Source organism: Pseudorasbora parva, chromosome 12 (genome assembly GCF_024679245.1).
Source record: "Pseudorasbora parva isolate DD20220531a chromosome 12, ASM2467924v1, whole genome shotgun sequence".
Taxonomy (NCBI): domain Eukaryota; kingdom Metazoa; phylum Chordata; class Actinopteri; order Cypriniformes; family Gobionidae; genus Pseudorasbora; species Pseudorasbora parva.
Window position 1 is genome coordinate 21,024,059 of NC_090183.1, and position 17,527 is coordinate 21,041,585.

The 17,527-nt window shown below is 49.0% G+C and overlaps 1 protein-coding gene across 1 annotated transcript in view; it reads left to right on the forward strand.

Moving 5' to 3' along the window:
• Window positions 1–17,527, forward strand: part of LOC137094161 (endonuclease V-like) — a 281,174-nt gene that overhangs the window by 207,712 nt on the left and 55,935 nt on the right. Inside the window, exon 6 of the mRNA XM_067459490.1 lies at window positions 10,686–10,754. Coding sequence (XP_067315591.1) covers window positions 10,686–10,754 — 69 coding nt within the window. The remainder of the gene's footprint in view (window positions 1–10,685; window positions 10,755–17,527) is intronic.

Below are 17,527 nucleotides of genomic sequence, written 5' to 3' on the forward strand. Positions count from 1 at the left end.
TCTCTCTCTCTCTCTCTCTCTCTCTCGCTTCTGGTGTGACGTGTGACTGAGTGTGAGTGGAGCGATTTTGAGTGAATCAGAGCTTGTGAGTGAATCTTTCACTTTTTCTTTTTTTCTGGCTTTTCTTCCTTGTTTTGGGTTATTGTTAAAAGTGTTGGTTCATTTGGTTGTTTGGGCTGCGTGCTACCGTTTACTTTTGCGGGCAGCATGACGGCCCCACGTATGCACGGTTTGAGTAAACTCACGCGGCGCCATGGGGTGAAAGTTGCGTCTGCGGTGAGCGTTGAGGACTGCTGCCTGGCGGCAGGAGAGGTTGTTGGGCATGGACATATCATGTCAGCCTCCAGAATGAACAGTGCCACTGTCATCTTTCTTAGCTCGGTTGAAAAGGCAAATGCGTTAGTTGAGACCGGAATTGTTATTGATAATCTTTTTACGCATGTTCTCCCACTTTCTATGCCGTCCAAAAAAGTGCTGTTGTTCAATATTCCGCCCTTCATAAGTGACGAAACTTTAGTACGAATTTTGTCACGTTATTGAAAATTGGTGTCACCTATAAAAATGATACCAATTGGTAGTGGATCTCCACTTCTAAAACATGTCGTTTCATTCAGGCGATTTGTTTATATGGTCCTAAAGGACGATGAGGATTTGGATCTTTCTCTGCATCTCAAAGTTGACGAGTTTGACTATGTTATTTATGCTACTACGGACAAGATGAAGTGTTTTAAATGTGGCGAGGTGGGTCATTTAATTCGCGCGTGTCCTGGTATGAATACAGACAATGGTTCGGCGGCTGATGGCATAGATGACAATGTTAGTGAACCGGTCCCTGGTCCGTCAAACGCGGCTCTACCTGTGACGGAGACAGGTGCGGCGGAGGACAGGGCTGTGGAGAATCCGCCTGTGGCTGAGAGTGCGGTGATTCAGGTAAATGACCCCAAAAATGTGGTTGAAGTAACTAGACCGGGTGATGCTGATACATCAAACATTCCATCTTGCAAATTGAACATGCAAATAAGTGATAGCGCACCTAATGTTTTGCTGCCTGATTTGTTTTGTGATGGCATTGAAATGGAGACAGAACAGAGCGATTTCAAAGTTCCATCAAAAAGGAAAAAATCTGACAAGTTTCAAATGGTAAGAGCTAAGAAAGCTGACGTGGAGGATTTATATGGTGAAAGTGATAGCGAGTCTTCTGATTCTAGCGTCAGTCTCTCTCAGAGTGACTTCTCTAGCCGTGGTTGTGAAGCAGAGGACATTAAACTTTTTCTGAAAGCTACAAAAAACAGGAGAGGGGTCAGTGTAAGTGATTATTTTTCTGATACAAAGCAGTTTGTTGAGAAAACCAGGCTTTTTATGTCGGAACGTTTGTTTACAAACAAGGAAATATATAGATTAAAGAAGAAAACGTCTCGGTTACGTATGTAACCCTAGTTCCCTGAGGGAACGAGACGCTGCGTCGAAACGCTGTGAGAACGCCTCTGCGTTAATGCGTCGTGAAGCGCCTGTAGAACCATTCCATCGGAAAAAAGATCGATCGTCGGCGTGATGACGTCATCGACCGGAAGCTATAAAGCGTCCGTGAAAACAAACAGGAACTAACTTCTGATAAAGCCTGAAGTAAGTGATCACGGACACGCCGGGAGTATGGCAGAGCGACGCAGCGTCTCGTTCCCTCAGGGAACTAGGGTTACATACCTAACCGAGACGTTCCCTTTTGGGGAACTCGAGCTGCGTCGAAACGCTGTGAGAACGCTTATACCCACATCGCCATAGGACCAAGTGTCTCGTATGTGTGAAGCCGAAGCACACACGGTTACGAGAGTACCTGCGCCCCAACAGTAGATGCCAGATCTAACTCGTAGAACCTGACGAAGGTTAGCAGAGACGACCAGCTGGCCGCATTGCAGATATCATGGAGGGAAGCCCCCGACAAAAGTGCTTTAGAAGCAGCCATACCCCTGGTAGAATGCCCCCGGACAGCCAGTGGAGACGGCTGCCCGGCCGCCTCGTAAGCAAGTGAGATGGCCTCGACCACCCACTTGCTCAATCTCTTGTTCGATACTGGAGCCCCTTTCTTAGGGGCTCCGAAACAGACGAATAACTGATCGGTCTTTCTCCACAGGGCAGCTCTGTGGACTTATGTATCTAATGCCCTAACAGGGCACAGCAGATTTAATCTTTCCTGGTCTGACGTCGTGAACGGAGGAGGACAGAAGGCTTGGAGAGTAATGGGGCCCCGTGGGCTCGTAGGAACCTTGGGGACGTAACCCGGCCTGGGATGAAGAAAGGCCTTCACCATCCCTGGCGCAAACTCTAGACATGAGGGCCCTACTGACAGGGACTGAATATCTCCTATTCTCTTGAGAGACGAAATGGCCAAAAGAAAGATAGTTTTTAGGGTGAGGAACTTGTCCGAAACCTCCTCTAAGGGTTCGAACGGCGGCCCGGACAAGCCCCTCAAGACAATGGCCAAGTTCCATGCTGGGACCCTCGAGTGCATAGCCGGCCTCAACCTTAAAGTACCACGGAGGAAACGTGTAATCAAAGGGTACCTTCCCAAAGACACTCCACCCAAAGGGACGTGGAAGGCACCCAAGGCCACAACGTACACCTTTATTGTGGAGGGGGTCAACCCTGCCGAGAACCTTGCCTGCAGAAACTCCAGCACTGTACCAACCGGGCAGTTAACTGGGTCCCACTGGCGTTCTCTGCACCATGCTGAGAAAAGTTTCCATTTCAAAGCGTACAGCTTCCTCGTGGACGGAGCTCTGGAGTGAAGGATGGTCTCAACGACCTCGGCCGAGAGACCTTCCTCTATGAGCCTGGCCCCCTCAGAGGCCAAGCCCATAGTTTCCACATCTCCAGGCATGGGTGCAGGAATCTCCCGCCCGCCTGAGAGAGTAGATCCCTCCTGGTCGGAATCTCCATCGGAGAGCCTTCCAGGAGAGATACCAGGTCCGAAAACCATACTCTGGTCTGCCAGTACGGAGCCACCAGAAGTACTTGGGCCCTGTCCCGGTGTACCCTCTCCAGAACTCCTGGAAGCAAGACAATCGGGGGGAAGGCGTACAGGGGTAGCCTCTGCCACTCCTGTACCATGGCATCCAACCCTAGCGGGTCTGGATGGGACAGAGAAAACCTCTGCGGGCAATGGGAATTCTCCGCCGAAGCAAAAAGATCTATCTCTGCCTTCCCATATACCTTCCATAGGAGCTCCACCACCTCTGGGTGGAGTCTCCACTCCCCGGGCCTCGGCCCATGCCTCGACAGGCTGTCTGCTTCCTGATTCAGGACCCCCGGGATATATACTGCCTTGATTGACAGCAATTTCCCTTGGGCCCACAGGAGGATCCGATGCGCCAATTTGTCCAGCGGACGGGACCTCAGACCCCCCTGATGATTTATATAGGCGACCACCGATGTGTTGTCTGACCTGACTAACACATGGTGGCCCCTGAGGTCGGGCAGAAACTGTTTCAATGCAAGAAACACTGCGAGCATCTCTAGCCGATTTATGTGCCAGTGCCGCTGATGTTCCTGCCATAGACCCTGGGATGAGCGACCACCCATGGTCGCCCCCCAGCCCGTGAGAGAGGCATTTGTCGTTAGCGTTACGCGACGAACATGAGCCCCTAACACGGGACCCTGAGATAGAAACCACAGGGTTTTTTCACATGACCAGAGCACGTAGGCATCGCCATGTGACTTTGATCGTGCGGAGCGGATTTCCCCTCGGGGAGAATCCCTTTGTTTTGAGCCACCACTGCAGTGGCCTCATGTACAGTAGGCCAAGAGGTATTACGTTGGACGCTGCTGCAATGAGACCTAACAGTTTCTGGAACTGTTTCACAGTAACGGCCCGGTCTAGCTTCTGTTCTTTCTGGATCGATGCTATGCGTGTTGGCGATAATTGCGCCCGCATAATTACCGAATCCCAGTTCACACCTAGAAAAGTGGTTCTCTGAGCCGGAGAAAGCACACTCTTCTTGGCATTCAGCCTCAACCCCAACTTCGACATGTGCGCGAGAACAGCATCTCGATGCTGAACCGCCATCTGCTCTGTATTCGCTAGAATCAGCCAGTCGTCGATATAATTCAGTATGCGGATGCCCTGCAGACGCAACGGCGCCAGAGCTGCATCCACACACTTGGTGAATGTGCGGGGTGACAGTGCTAGACCAAAAGGAAGTACTCAATATTGGTACGCCTCTCCCCCGAAGGCAAACCTGAGGAACTTCCTGTGATGTGGAAGGATGGAGACATGAAAATACGCATCTTTGAGGTCTATGGTGACAAACCAATCCTCCAGTTTGATCTGCGACACAATCTGTCTGAGTGTGAGCATCTTGAACTTGAGCTTGGCCACTGAGCGATTTAATAGACGCAGATCTAATATCGGGCGTAAGCCCCCATCCTTCTTTGGCACGATGAAGTAACGGCTGTAAAACCCAGACTCCCTGCCGGGAGGAGGAACCCTTTCTATAGCCCCCTTTTGCAGGAGTGTCTCTACTTCCTGTGCCATTACCAGAGCCTGCTCCGGGCCCACCTCTGTAGGTAGGACACCGCTGAAAGGAGGTGGCCGCCTTTTGAATTGAATGGTGTACCCCCTTTCGATTATCTGCAGGACCCAACGAGATATGTTTGATAGACGTTTCCACTCGTCTAGAAAATCTACTAAGGGAACCAGCCTCTCGAGGCTGGCCTCTGGTGTACTTTGAGCAGCAAGCACAGTGCCCTGAAGCGGCAGACCGGCAGGGAACGACTGACTTGACTGCTCGGGGGCCCCCCGAGGGGGGCGCGGACCACCCTCGGGTGGCCCGCGGAGACCGACTGCGCCCCGGCATTGCGGCGGGGTTGGCAGCACAGCCCCTAGAGGGTGCCGCAGGGAAACGGGTACCGTTGGCAGGGGTAAACACCGTTTCCCTACGGGGGGAACCACCCTCAGCGTCCTGACGCTTCTGGCGTCAGGAACGCTTCGACGAGGCCTTCTTGGCAATCAGGACTGTCCTCAGATCAGCCCTGCCCCTCGAAGGCCTCGTCTGAGAGCGCCGCCCCTCGTCCCCGCACTGAGGGGGAGTTCGGGTGGCGACGCTCTGCTTTTGTTGAGCCCTGTGTGAGGAGCTCGTACTCGGTTTGGGCTGCTTGGTGTCAGCAGCAGCCCCAGGGACCTGGACCCGGAGAGGGAGAAACTGCTTCAGCGCCGCAGCTTGCTTTTTCGACTCCTGGAACCTCTCGGTGACAGTATGGACTGCGTCACCGAAGAGGCCACCAGGAGAAAGCGGCGCGTCAAGCAGAAAGCTTCTCCCTCTCCTTCATGTCTGTGGGGTTGAGCCAAAGATGCCTCTCCGTGGTGCCATAGTGCGGCCAACACATCTGGCCGTCTCCTTGGTGGCCCGGAGAGCTAAATCAGCCGATGTTCTAAGCTCAGTGATAATATCTCCCCCCACAACATCACTACTATCCAGGTCCCTCAGCAGGTCAGCCTGATACGCCTGCACGATAGCCATAGTGTGCAGGCATGCGGCGGCCTGACCCGCTGCCGAGTACGCTTTGCCCACCAATGCCGACGTGGTTTTTAATGGTCTGGTGGGCAAAGTCGGGGCCTTAAGGGACGATGCCGAGGAAGGCGAGAGATGACTCGCGAGCGTCTCTTCTACCTTTGGCATCGCCCCATAACCATATTGTTTCAGCCCGGCGATGTTGCTGTAGACCGAAGTCTGCGGGCTGAAAACTCTATATGATGCCGGTCTCCTCCATGATCTTGCCACCTCGGTGTGCAAGTAAGAACGGCAGGCCCCGTCGCTGAGGCTCTGAGGCGCGAGACGGCAGGAATCTTTCGTCTAATTTACTGAAACGCTTTCTTCCTGCCTCAGATCTTTCAGTGGGCCAGTCGATGTTCAATCTGGCCACTGCTCGCGTCAGAACCTCAACGAGCTCCTCACTAGCAGGGGAGTGAAGTGGCGAGTCTTCAGTCTCGAAGCTTTCAGCGTCCACCTCCTCAGAGCTGGACAGTTGAAGCACTGGCGACTCTCTCGGGGGGGAAGAAACCGCCATGCGTGCTTCCATGCCCCGAGAAGAGCCGCTGGATGGTGCAGGTGAGGGCAGAGATAAGGCAGCGCCCGTCTCTAACCCCTCTGCAACATCCAATTGTGATCCCCACGACTGCATCCCTCCTCAAAGAGTGCCCGGCGGGAGCGTAGTGTTCTCAGCGGTAACTTCTCGCAATGCTCACAAGCAGCCCCCTCGAGGGCTGCCTGGGCATGCTGCGCTCCCAGGCAGGCAACACAAAGAGAGTGTGTATCCCCACCCGTGATGTAGCGTGGGCAGGGATGAACACACTTCTTAAAACTGCCTTCACTCGCCATAATCTCTATCTATTCTTTTTTCTCTTTATTTTGTTAATAAATAGGGATATTTAACAAAAAGGGTGGGAAAATTCTTCAAATAGACAGACAAAAACACCAAATAGACAGACAGGTTCACACAGATCGCTTGCTGAAGGCTCAGAAGCTAGTTCCTGTTTGTTTTCACGGACGCTTTATAGCTTCCGGTCGATGACGTCATCACTCCGACGATCGATCTTTTTTCCAATGGAATGGTTCTACAGGCGCTTCAGGAGCAGGAATTTTTGAGTTGGTTAAACAAAAAAGTATTGATGTTGTTATGTTACAGGAAACGCATAGTGACTTAAGGAATGCTGCTGATTGGGCTGAGGAGTGGGATGGGTTCTCTGTGTTGAGCCACAACACATCACTTAGTGGAGGGGTTGCCATTCTTTTTGCTAAGAGTTTAACTCCGACTTCTTATCAGATTGATGAAGTAGTTAAAGGGAGGCTTTTAAAAGTAAGAACCAATTTTGGGAATTTTATTTTTGTTTTTATTTGTGTGTACATTCCAACTGCACCAATAGAAAGAATGTTGTTTTTAAATACTTTGTCTTCTGTTCTACAAAAATGCTGTGTAGAAGAATATTTAATCTTGGCTGGGGATTTTAATTGTACATTGTCGAATTTAGACAGAAATCACATTGAACCACACTTGCCCTCTCGTAATCGGTTAATCCAGATTGTTAAAATGCATGAGTTATGTGATGTTTGGAGGCAGTTATATGAGACACAGAAACAATATACTTGGACTCATGTTCGAGACAGTGTGATTTCGTTGGCAAGATTGGACAGGTTCTACTTGTTCAAGCATCATTGTAACATTGTACGAAAATGTTTAATTACCCCACTGAGTTTTTCAGATCACAGTATGCTGCAGTGTTCTGTTTTTTTTAAAACTCCATTAAGCCAAGGAGTGTTTACTGGCAGTTAAACACTACTTTGTTAAATGACAGGTATTTTAAAAACATGGTTAAACTGTTTTGGAATGATTTTAAGACCACAAAGGGATCTTTTAAGTCTCTACGACAGTGGTGGGATTTTGGGAAAGCCCAAATAAAACAATTCTGTTTGCAGTATACTCAAAACGTCACTAGAGAGACAACATTGAGTATGAACACCTTGCAGAAAGACATTTTAAAACTTCAAGATTTAGTTGAGTCAACTGGTGGCCAAGGTTATTTGGATTCCTTGTCAACTAAAAGGTCACAATTGGCTGATTTGCTGGGTATTAAAACACAGGGGGCTCTGGTCAGGTCCAGGTTCCAGAGTGTGGACCAGATGGATGCTCCATCCAGGTTCTTTTTTAATTTGGAGAGGAAGAACGGCCAGAGCAGAGTCATCCATGCTCTGCGTTCTGAGTCTGGAGGATTATTGACAGACCCTGAAGACATTCGTAAGAGAGCAGTTGTGTTTTATGAAAACCTGTATAAAAATGAACTTGGGGTGGAATACAGGAGTGACAGTGAATTTTTCAATGACATACCCCAGGTGTCTGAGGAAGTCAATGCTGTTATCTCTGGTGCTTTGAATATGGGTGAACTGTACAAGGCCCTCCAAGGAATGGAGTCTGGAAAGGCGCCGGGCATCGACGGCCTGCCAGTAGACTTTTACAAGTCGTTCTGGTCAGAGCTGAGAGAGGACCTACTGGAGGTGTTGAATGAGAGCTTGGCTGAAGGCCAGCTGCCTCTGAGCTGCCGTAGAGCAGTTTTAACCCTCCTGCCCAAGAAAGGCAACCTTACAGACATAAAGTGCTGGCGACCTGTATCACTGCTCTGTAGCGATTATAAACTGCTTTCGAAAACCCTGGCGAATAGGCTAGCAGGAGTGATGGATGGGGTCATTCATCCTGACCAGACCTACTGTGTTCCTAGCAGGTCAATATTTGACAATGTGTCTTTGGTTCGTGATGTTGTAGAGGTCTCCAAGATGTTAAATTTGGATTGTGGGTTAATCTCATTAGACCAGGAGAAAGCATTTGACCGCATTGAACATTGCTATTTGTGGAGAGTTTTAGAGGCTTTTGGGTTTTGTCAAAATTTTATAAATTGTATTAAAGTTCTTTACAGTGGCGTTGAGAGTATCCTGAAGGTGAACGGTGGTTTATGTGCTCCTTTTAAAGCTTATAGAGGTGTAAGACAGGGCTGCTCATTGTATGCTCTATTCTTTGGCAATAGAGCCACTTTTACAACAGATAAGAGTCAAACTTCATGGTATATGTTTTCCAAACTGTAAAAATAATTTTATATTGTCAGCTTATGCCGACGATATTATTGTCATGATTAGTAGGCAAAGTGACATACAGGTTTTGTTAGGTTTACTTAAAACTTTTAAAGGTTTATCTTCAGCGAGTATAAACTGGAGTAAAAGCGAAACGTTATTATTAGGTAAGTGGACCGGTGGGAAACCAGATCTCCCTGAAGGCCTAGGTTGGGGAAAATTAGGTTTTAAATATTTAGGGGTGTATCTTGGTGATGATTTTACAATGCAAAAAAATGGGAAGGAGTCATTGAAAAAGTTAAAGGTCGCCTGGATAAATTGAGATGGTTAATCCCAAAGATGTCATATAGAGGGCGTATATTAATTATAAATAATTTAGTTGCTTCTTCGCTATGGCATAGGGTTGCATGTATTCATCCACCCTCACAGTTGTTAGTAAAAATCCAGGCCATTTTAGTAGACTTCTTCTGGGATAAATTGCATTGGGTCCCACTGAGTGTGTTATTCTTGCCTAAGGATGAGGGTGGGCATGGCCTAATACATCTTCACAGCAGAATAGCAACGTTTCGGTTGCAATTTATACAAAGATTACTAGCTGGTTCAGATGAATTTAAATGGTGCTCTGTTGCATATGTGATTTTGCAAAGTCTTGAAAATCTGGGACTGGACAAAACACTTTTTTTACTGAACCCAATGAAGTTGAACATTTCTGGTCTACCAGTTTTTTATAAGAACCTCTTTAAGGTGTGGAGTCTTTTTGTTTTTAAAGAAACAGAGAGCCCAAAGTCACTTCATTGGCTGTTAGAAGAGCCTCTAGTTCGTGGAGAACGTCTGGATTTGTCTGCCAGTGGACTTTTCCCAGGACTTAACAAGACACTCATTAACAGGAAAGTCATCACTTTGAGACAATTATTGAAAGTATCAGGACCTGTTTTTAAAAATAAAGAAGCAATGGCTCAACATCTGGGAATTCGATCAACCCGTGTAGTTGCACAGCTGTTGGAGAAATGGCAGATGGTTCTTAATACAACGGAAAGAACTTTGTTGACGGAGTATTGTGATGGACTCTGTGAACCAAATCCTGAAGACTCTTTTCCGGGTTTATTTCTTTCAGTGAACCTAGAAGAGGTTTCTGGAGTGTTTTTAAAAATTGCTGAATCTTTGTCTGTAGACTTTTTTTCTTGTACTGGGAAAATGTTGTATAAGTATTGTGTTGTTATTTTTAACAAAAAAAAATGTTAAATAAGAAAACTGATACTCCATGGCGTGATTTTTTAAAATTGAATGTGGATAACAAACCTGAGTGGAGAGCACTTTATAAACCACCGTTGACGAAAAAGACAGGTGATTTACAGTGTCTCCACTGTTCTCCATGGCGCTGTCGCCGTCAATGCTTTTATTTCAATTTTAAATCCTGAAATTGATGATTTATGTCCTTTTTGCACTGAAAGGGAAACTATTTTTCATGCATTTGTAAATTGTGCAAGATTAGAGCCTCTTTTTCTGTCTTTAGAAAATATTTTTCAGAGGTTTAGTGAAACTTTTTCTACAGTGTTATTTATTTTGGGTTTTAAATATGTTTGGAAAAGAAGATTTGTCTGTCAATTGTTGAATTTTCTGCTAGGCCAAGCAAAAATGGCTATTTATATAACTAGGAAAAAGAAAGTTGACCAAAACTTGGAGCAGAATATAGTTGTTATATTTTCAAATATGTTGAAAGCAAGAATATTGATCGATTTTGCATATTACAAGCATATAGATGATCTGATAACTTTTGAAGGTATTTTGTGCTGTAATGAGGCTTTATGCTCTGTAGTTGAAGGTGATTTGGTTTTTACACATTTTTTGTGAGTCGGGGTTACTCTTAATATTTATTGATATTGTGAGTTAAATATATTGTGAAATGTATTTGTAATAAAAGTTTGTTAAAAATAAAAAAATTCTCTCTCTCTCTCTTTCTCTCTCTCTCTCTCTCTCTCTCTCTCTCTCTCTCTCTCTCTCTCTCTCTCTCTCTCTCTCTCTCTCTCTCTCTCTCTCTCTCTCTCTCTCTCTCTCTCTCTCTCACCACTCACACAGATCCATGCTCTACAGAAGAGTGGGGATAGTTTTCCTCTGGCTACAGCCTCAGGGAGAGTTCTAGGCAAGGTAAGTAAGCAATAAGGAAAGAGGAATTATAAAACTGATTCTAGGTTAGCTACAATGGATGACAATTCAGATGATCCCTATTTTATACAACTATAGACTATAGCTGTATACAACCTACAGCTATACAACCTCCCCCTCCTAAATGTATGGTTCTGATTTTATAGTGAAGAAGTTTAATTAGTTTAGTTTAGTTTAGTTTAGTTTATTGATTTATATAGCACATCTAAAACATCCTGGGCCTCCATAACACCTCAGCAGTGTCACAGGCTGATTGCCTCCATGCCACGCCGCATTGAAGCAATCATTTCTGCAAAAGGATTCCTGACCAAGTATTGAGTGCATAACTGAACATAATTATTTGAAGGTTGACTTTTTTTGTATTAAAAACACTTTTCTTTTATTGGTCGGATGAAATATGCTAATTTTTTTTGAGGTTTTCATGAGCTGTATGCCAAAATCATCAGTATTAAAACAATAAAAGACCTGAAATATTTCAGTTGGTGTGCAATGAATCTAAAATATTTGAAAGTTTAATTTTTATCATTACATTATGGACAATAATGAACTTTATCACAATATGCTTATTTTTTGAGAAGGACCTGTAATACTTAGTGGAAGACAGTTCCAGAGTTGAGGAGCCGCTACAGAGAAAGCCCGGTCACCTTTAGTTTTATAAGAAGATCAAGGAATAGAAAGAAGAAGTTTATTAGAAGGGCGTAGGGATCTTGAGGCATTGTGCATAACAAGAAGATCACTAATGTACTAAAGTGCAAGCCCATGCAGGGCTTTAAAAACAAAAAGCAAAATTTAAAAATCAATCTGGGACCTAGCTGGTAGCCAATGTAATTATAATTAATTAAAAGAAAAATTACTTAAGGATAGTTTGCAGTTTTAAAAGCAGAAGCCAGCTTCAAGTCTCATAAGGAGTTCGTAGGCTGCACTTCGTTTCTCACCATCTCGTTGCCTCGCCCTATCGTACATACAATTGTCCCAACAGTTATAAATTTTTCAAGGTTTTATCCACGTCATTACTGCAATGTGGATGGTTCTGATTGGCTCAGAGACAATGCACAGTCATGGTAAATTTCCACTCATGTCAGTTAATCTGATGCACGTTTCCATAGACGTGTCACTTGTTGACGCTTTCACCCCAGAATTAGGCCCGTAGTGACCTTCCAGATCTGGAGCAGGCACCAGCTTGCCCAGAAGAACAAGTTCACCCATCTCTTAAGGTGCTCATTGTACACCATTCTCAATACTGATCTGTAACATAGAATATTGCGCACATACACAGGTACACAGTTCCCTTTCAGTCGGTCACTTCGACGTACGTCGGAAGGTCCAACGAATTGGGATCACTTCTGGGAGCCCCTATCAGCTTCGAGATATAGAAAACGGGCCAATGAACATTGGCGTGCGTGCTTTGCATACCGCATCCCGTCCCCGCGGCACAGGTATAAAGCGGAAGCGATCGCCACGCACTGTTGTCATTCACTTCGGAGCCGAACGGCGTTGATGAAGCATCTGACTGCCTACCTACAGTGAGAGAGAGAGAGAGAGAGAGAGAAAGCGTGTGCCGGGGGAAGTCGCTCTTGTGTTGGCAAGACGGTACAAAACAGTGTGACCGCAATCTCACTGCTGCTGAGAGAGCTGCTGTTCTAACTGCAAAACAGAGAAACTGAGCAAATTGCTACACACACACACACACACACACACACACACACACACACACACACACACACACACACACACACACACACACACACACACACACACACACACACACACACACAGTTGGTTCAGAGGGCATGTTCCTTTTGGTGAGCTAAAATACAGCCTGCACTACAAACCTGTATTTCTGCCGCGGTCGATCCCTGGGTGCTTCAGCACTAAAAGAGCAGATTTCCTCACAAAAAGAGCTACACGGATGATGTTGCGTCTTTTTCAAGATGGCATTTCACACATGCATTTCTGGATGCGGTCGTTCCCTGTCGCCCGCTGGCGGTCACAAATGCTGTATCACGTGTCTGGGCTTAGAGCACGCTGAGGCGGCGTTTGTGGATAGTTCATGTTCCAACTGCGTGAACATGACTATCTCGGCGCTTAGGTCGAGACTCACCTACCTTCGGGAGGGTGGAGTCCCCCTACCCATAGCTCGATTTAAGTCTATTCCTGCCCAGCAGAATAGGCCTACTTCGAAGGGTGGGCGGGGTGACCTGAGGATTACGTTTAGGGCAAACCCGCAGAGCGATCCTCCGCGGGATCCTATTCCCTCACAAGTGCCGCAACCAGTGGTGCTTCCCGGAGGATTCCGTCGGCCCCTCTCATGGGCGTCCGATGGTGTCCTTTAGGGCATCTGTGGACGAACAGATGTCAATCGCTGCATCGAAGGGGGAGTTTCAGTTCTTGGGGGATGAAGATTCAGCTGTACTGCCTCCCTCTGGGAGAGTGGCAATGGTCGCGTTGGACCCTGAGTTGACGGCTACGCATTTCCGGGCCACCGAAAAGGTCGGGCTTGAGTGGAACCCTCCACCATGTCCCGAACCTTCTAGGTTGGATGATTGGTTTCTCTTGGTGGGTTGCGCTGGTTCTCAGCATCCCGCCCCGGTGCCTTTCTTCCCGGAGGTTCATGAGGAGCTTACTAGGTCGTGGAAAACACCGTTTAGCACCCAAGGGTGACCTGGTGGCTCCTCCCTCCTCACTACCTTTGACGGTGGGTAAGCCAGGGGGTATGAAGGTCTCCCGCCGGTGGAGCGGGCCGTCGCGATGCAACTGTGTCTGGCGACCGCTTACAACTGGCGTGGGGACCCGAAGCTCCTGTCCAAGGCCTGTAGGTTCTCTTCCAGTCTGACCGCGAAGGCCTACAGGTCTTGTGGCCAGGCTGCGTCCTGCAGGTGCACCAGGCCTAGGCACTCATGGACATGCACAAGGGTAGTCCTGGCCCAGAGCTCCTCCGGGAGCTCCGGACAACAACAGACCTCGCCCTTTGGGCGACGAAAATCACCACCCGTGCTATTGGCCAGGCGATGTCCACCTTGGTGGTCCAGGAGCGGCATCTCTGGCTCAACCTGGCCGATATGAGGGAGACCGAAAAGACCTGGTTCCTGGACTCCTCTTTTTCATCGGCCGGGTTGTTCAGCAACGTGGTTGAGAGCTTTGCCCAGCAGTTCTCAGCCGCCCAGAAGCACACGAAGGCTATCTGGCACATCCTGCCCCAGCGGTCCGCTGCTACATCCACCCGCCGCTGGTTGCAGCACCTCCGCCTGCCTGTCGCCGAGGACGCCCGCCCGCCACTACCCCCGCTCCCGCCCCAGCCCAGCAGCAGCCGCCACCCGGGCATAGGCGTGGAGCCGGCCGTGGGAAGGACGTCCAGCCCACTCAGGCTGCTGCCAAGCCAGGTGGCAAGCACCGTCATAAGAGACTGTGATGATGGGTCACACAGAGCTGGAGGAGTCTGTTCTACAGGAAGTGGCAGCAGCATCACTTCCTCCCCCCGGAGGAGACCCGGGGGAATTTTTTGTGTGTCTAACATCTGTTTTCGACACTGGCCCCAGCGCCAGTGGTACCCAAAACTTCACAAAAAGAGCAGTTTCCAAAATCTCTGGGTTCCAAGAGAGCCCACTTGGCGGTGTTCGACGCTCCCATGCCTTGTCACTCTCAAGCGCCTCTCCAATCGCCAGCAGGGCCCGCACCACCACGCCGCCCGGCCGGACGGGTCCCTGCATGCCGCTGAACTGCCCCACTGTGGGTACGTCTTTGGTGCCATTGGTCCAACTGGTTCGGTCGCTGGGGGCCTATCTCCTCAGCCCGTCCCGCTGGCTCATCCGCACCATCAGACTCGGCTATGCGATTCAGTTCGCCCTGCGTCCCCCCAAGTTCAGGGGCATTTACTTCACCTCCGTGTCGAAGGAGGGCGCCCCGGTGCTTCAGGCGGAGCTTCAGGGGTGCCCCGGTGCTTCAGGCGGAGGTCCTACTGTTGAAGGATGCGATCGATCTGGTCCCTCCAGCCGATATGAAGACCGGCTTTTACAGCCCGTACTTCATTGTACCCAAGAAAAGCGGCGGGTTACGGCCAATCTTGGATCTGCGATTCTTGAACTGGTCCCTTCACAGGCTGCCATTTAGAATGCTAACACAGAAACGCATCTTCAGGTGCATCCATCCCCAAGATTGGTTTGCAGCGATCGACCTGAAGGACGCATACTTTCGCGATTCTCCCTTGACACAGACCGTTTCTACGCTTTGCATTCGACGGACGAGTGTATCAGTACAAAGTCCTACCCTTCGGGCTGTCCCTGTCACCCTGTGTCTTCACGAAAGTCACGTAGGTGGCCATTGCACCCATGAGAGAGTGTGGTGTTCGCATCCTCAACTACCTCGATGACTGGCTTATACTTGCCCAGTCGTGAGAGCAGTTGTGCGAACACAGGGACATGGTGCTCAGGCACCTCAGCTAGTTGGGGCTTTGGGTCAACTCGGAAAAGAGCAAACTCTGCCCCACGCAGAGGATCTCTTTTCTCGGGATGGAGCTGGATTCTGTCGCCCTCACAGTGTGCCTCACCGAGTTCAGTCGGCGTTGAACTGCTTGAATTTGTTCAAACACAGGACAGCCGCCAAACCTTCAGCCAGTGGTCGGACCCTGTATTTCTACCGGCGGGGGTCCCCCTAGAACAGGTTTCCAGGCATGCGATTGTCTCCACGGATGCCTCATCCACCGGTTGAGGTGCCAAGTACAACGGGCTTGGAGTTTTAGGTCTGTGGACGGGGCCTCAACTGCAATGGCACATCAACTGCCTAGAGTTGTTAGCAGTTCGTATTGCCCTGGGCCGCTTCAAGTCGCCGCTTCAGGGCAAGCACGTTCTGGTCCGTACTGACAGCACTGCGGCTGTTGCGTACATAAACAATCAAGGTGGTTTACTCTCCCGTTGTATGTCACAACTCGCCTGCCACCTCCTGCTATGGAGTCAGAAGCATCTGAGGTCGCTTCGTGCCACTCACATTCTGGGCCTGCTCAATTGTGCGGCCGACGAGCTCTCATGACAGCCAGTGCTCCCGGGAGAGTGGAGAATCCATCCCCAGGTGGTCCAGCTGATATGGAGCCACTTCGGGACCGCACAGGTAGACCAGTTTGCCGTCCTGGAATCGGCCCATTGCCAGTAGTTTTATTCCCTGACCGAGGGGACCCTCGGCACGGATGCCCTGGCACACAGCTGGCCCCGGGGCCTACGCAAATATTTGTTTCCCCCAGTGAGCCTTTTTGCACAGACACTGTGCAAGGTCAGGGAGGACGAGGAGCAGGTCCGGTTGGTAGCTCCGTATTGGCCCAACAGGACTTGGTTCTCGGAACTAGTGCTCCTCGCGACAGCACCTCCTTGGCCCATTTTTCTGAGGAAGGACCTCCTGACTCAGAGACGGGGCACCCTCTGGCACCCGCGTCCGGACCTCTGGAAACTCCATGTCTGGTCCCTGGACGGGACGCGGAGGTTCTAGGTGATCTACCACAGGCTAGAGAGCCGGTATTTTCCCGTGTACTCACTTCCCATAGTCGGTAACACCGAAGTGCCTGTTCTAGTGTCGGCTTGCTGCACCACTCCCTTCACCATGCAACGGATACATGCGCTTATATGCTCCAGTCGAGTCCCCCAGATTGGCGAACCCTGTTGAGTCCTCCGCAACCCACAGCATTCAGACGTGGCGGATCGTCTGATGCCAGGTCTAACACTCGTATGCATCTGTGGAACTTGTGTTAGGCTGGGTTCCATATGTTGTGACCCCCACGGCGGTCCCATATGTGTATTCTTCCATGGTACGGCTCCCTACTGTGAGCCTGTGTCTTTCCCTCGGCAGAGCAGTTTGTTGTTGCTCCCCCGCCTGCAGACAGCCGGGGCCACCCCTGGGACTTTCGTATGTTGTACTGCCCACGGCCAGTCCATTCATGTATTCTCCACATGGTAACTCCCTCTGGGCATGATGTGGCTTCCGCAGCAGCCCCTCGGGCATGCTTTCCCAGCGTTATCCAATAGTCTGCTGAATGGGTCTTGCAGAACAGCAGCGTGACTTTCCCTGCATGAATTTCCCCACCCGGTACAGACAGGGTCTGAGGGGCTCTAGCAGGGCGCTGGAAGTGGTAGTAACCGTGGCGTTTTCCAAAGGGATCCCAATTCGTTGGTCAGTCCAACGTACGTCGAACGTGACTGACTGAAAGGGAACGTCTCGGTTACGTATAAGGGAACGGAGGTGTACGTCCTGACGCCACAATTGCTGTACCATCACTGTAGGCCGAGTCACTAGTTCAGCTCCTCAGTGAAAAACAATAGTGCGTTTCGATTGCTTCCGCTTTATGCCCGCCCTGCGTGGCGGGGTGCGATATCCGAAACATGCACTCCAATATTCATTGGCCCGTTCTCTACATCTCGAAGCTGATAGAGGCTCCTAGAAGTGATCCCAATTCGTCGGACTGATCACTTCTGGGAGCCCCTATCATTTTCCTCCTGTTCCCTCCTTCAGGGAACGAGGGTTACCATACATAACTGAGACGTTTTTAACATATTAACACCAATTCATCTTCAAACAGTGTTTTTACCAACATTCAGACAAATTAACATTATCCGAATTTTTCAAGAGTTAGAGGAACAGGAACCACTTTCTTCATAAATTTGTCATTTAAAGAGCTCCAAAAGAACACCAAAGTGACACTTGGTAATGTATAAGACATTTCCCAAAGTCTTTGTACTCTTCAATTCATTTAAAGGTTTAGAATAATGACATACATT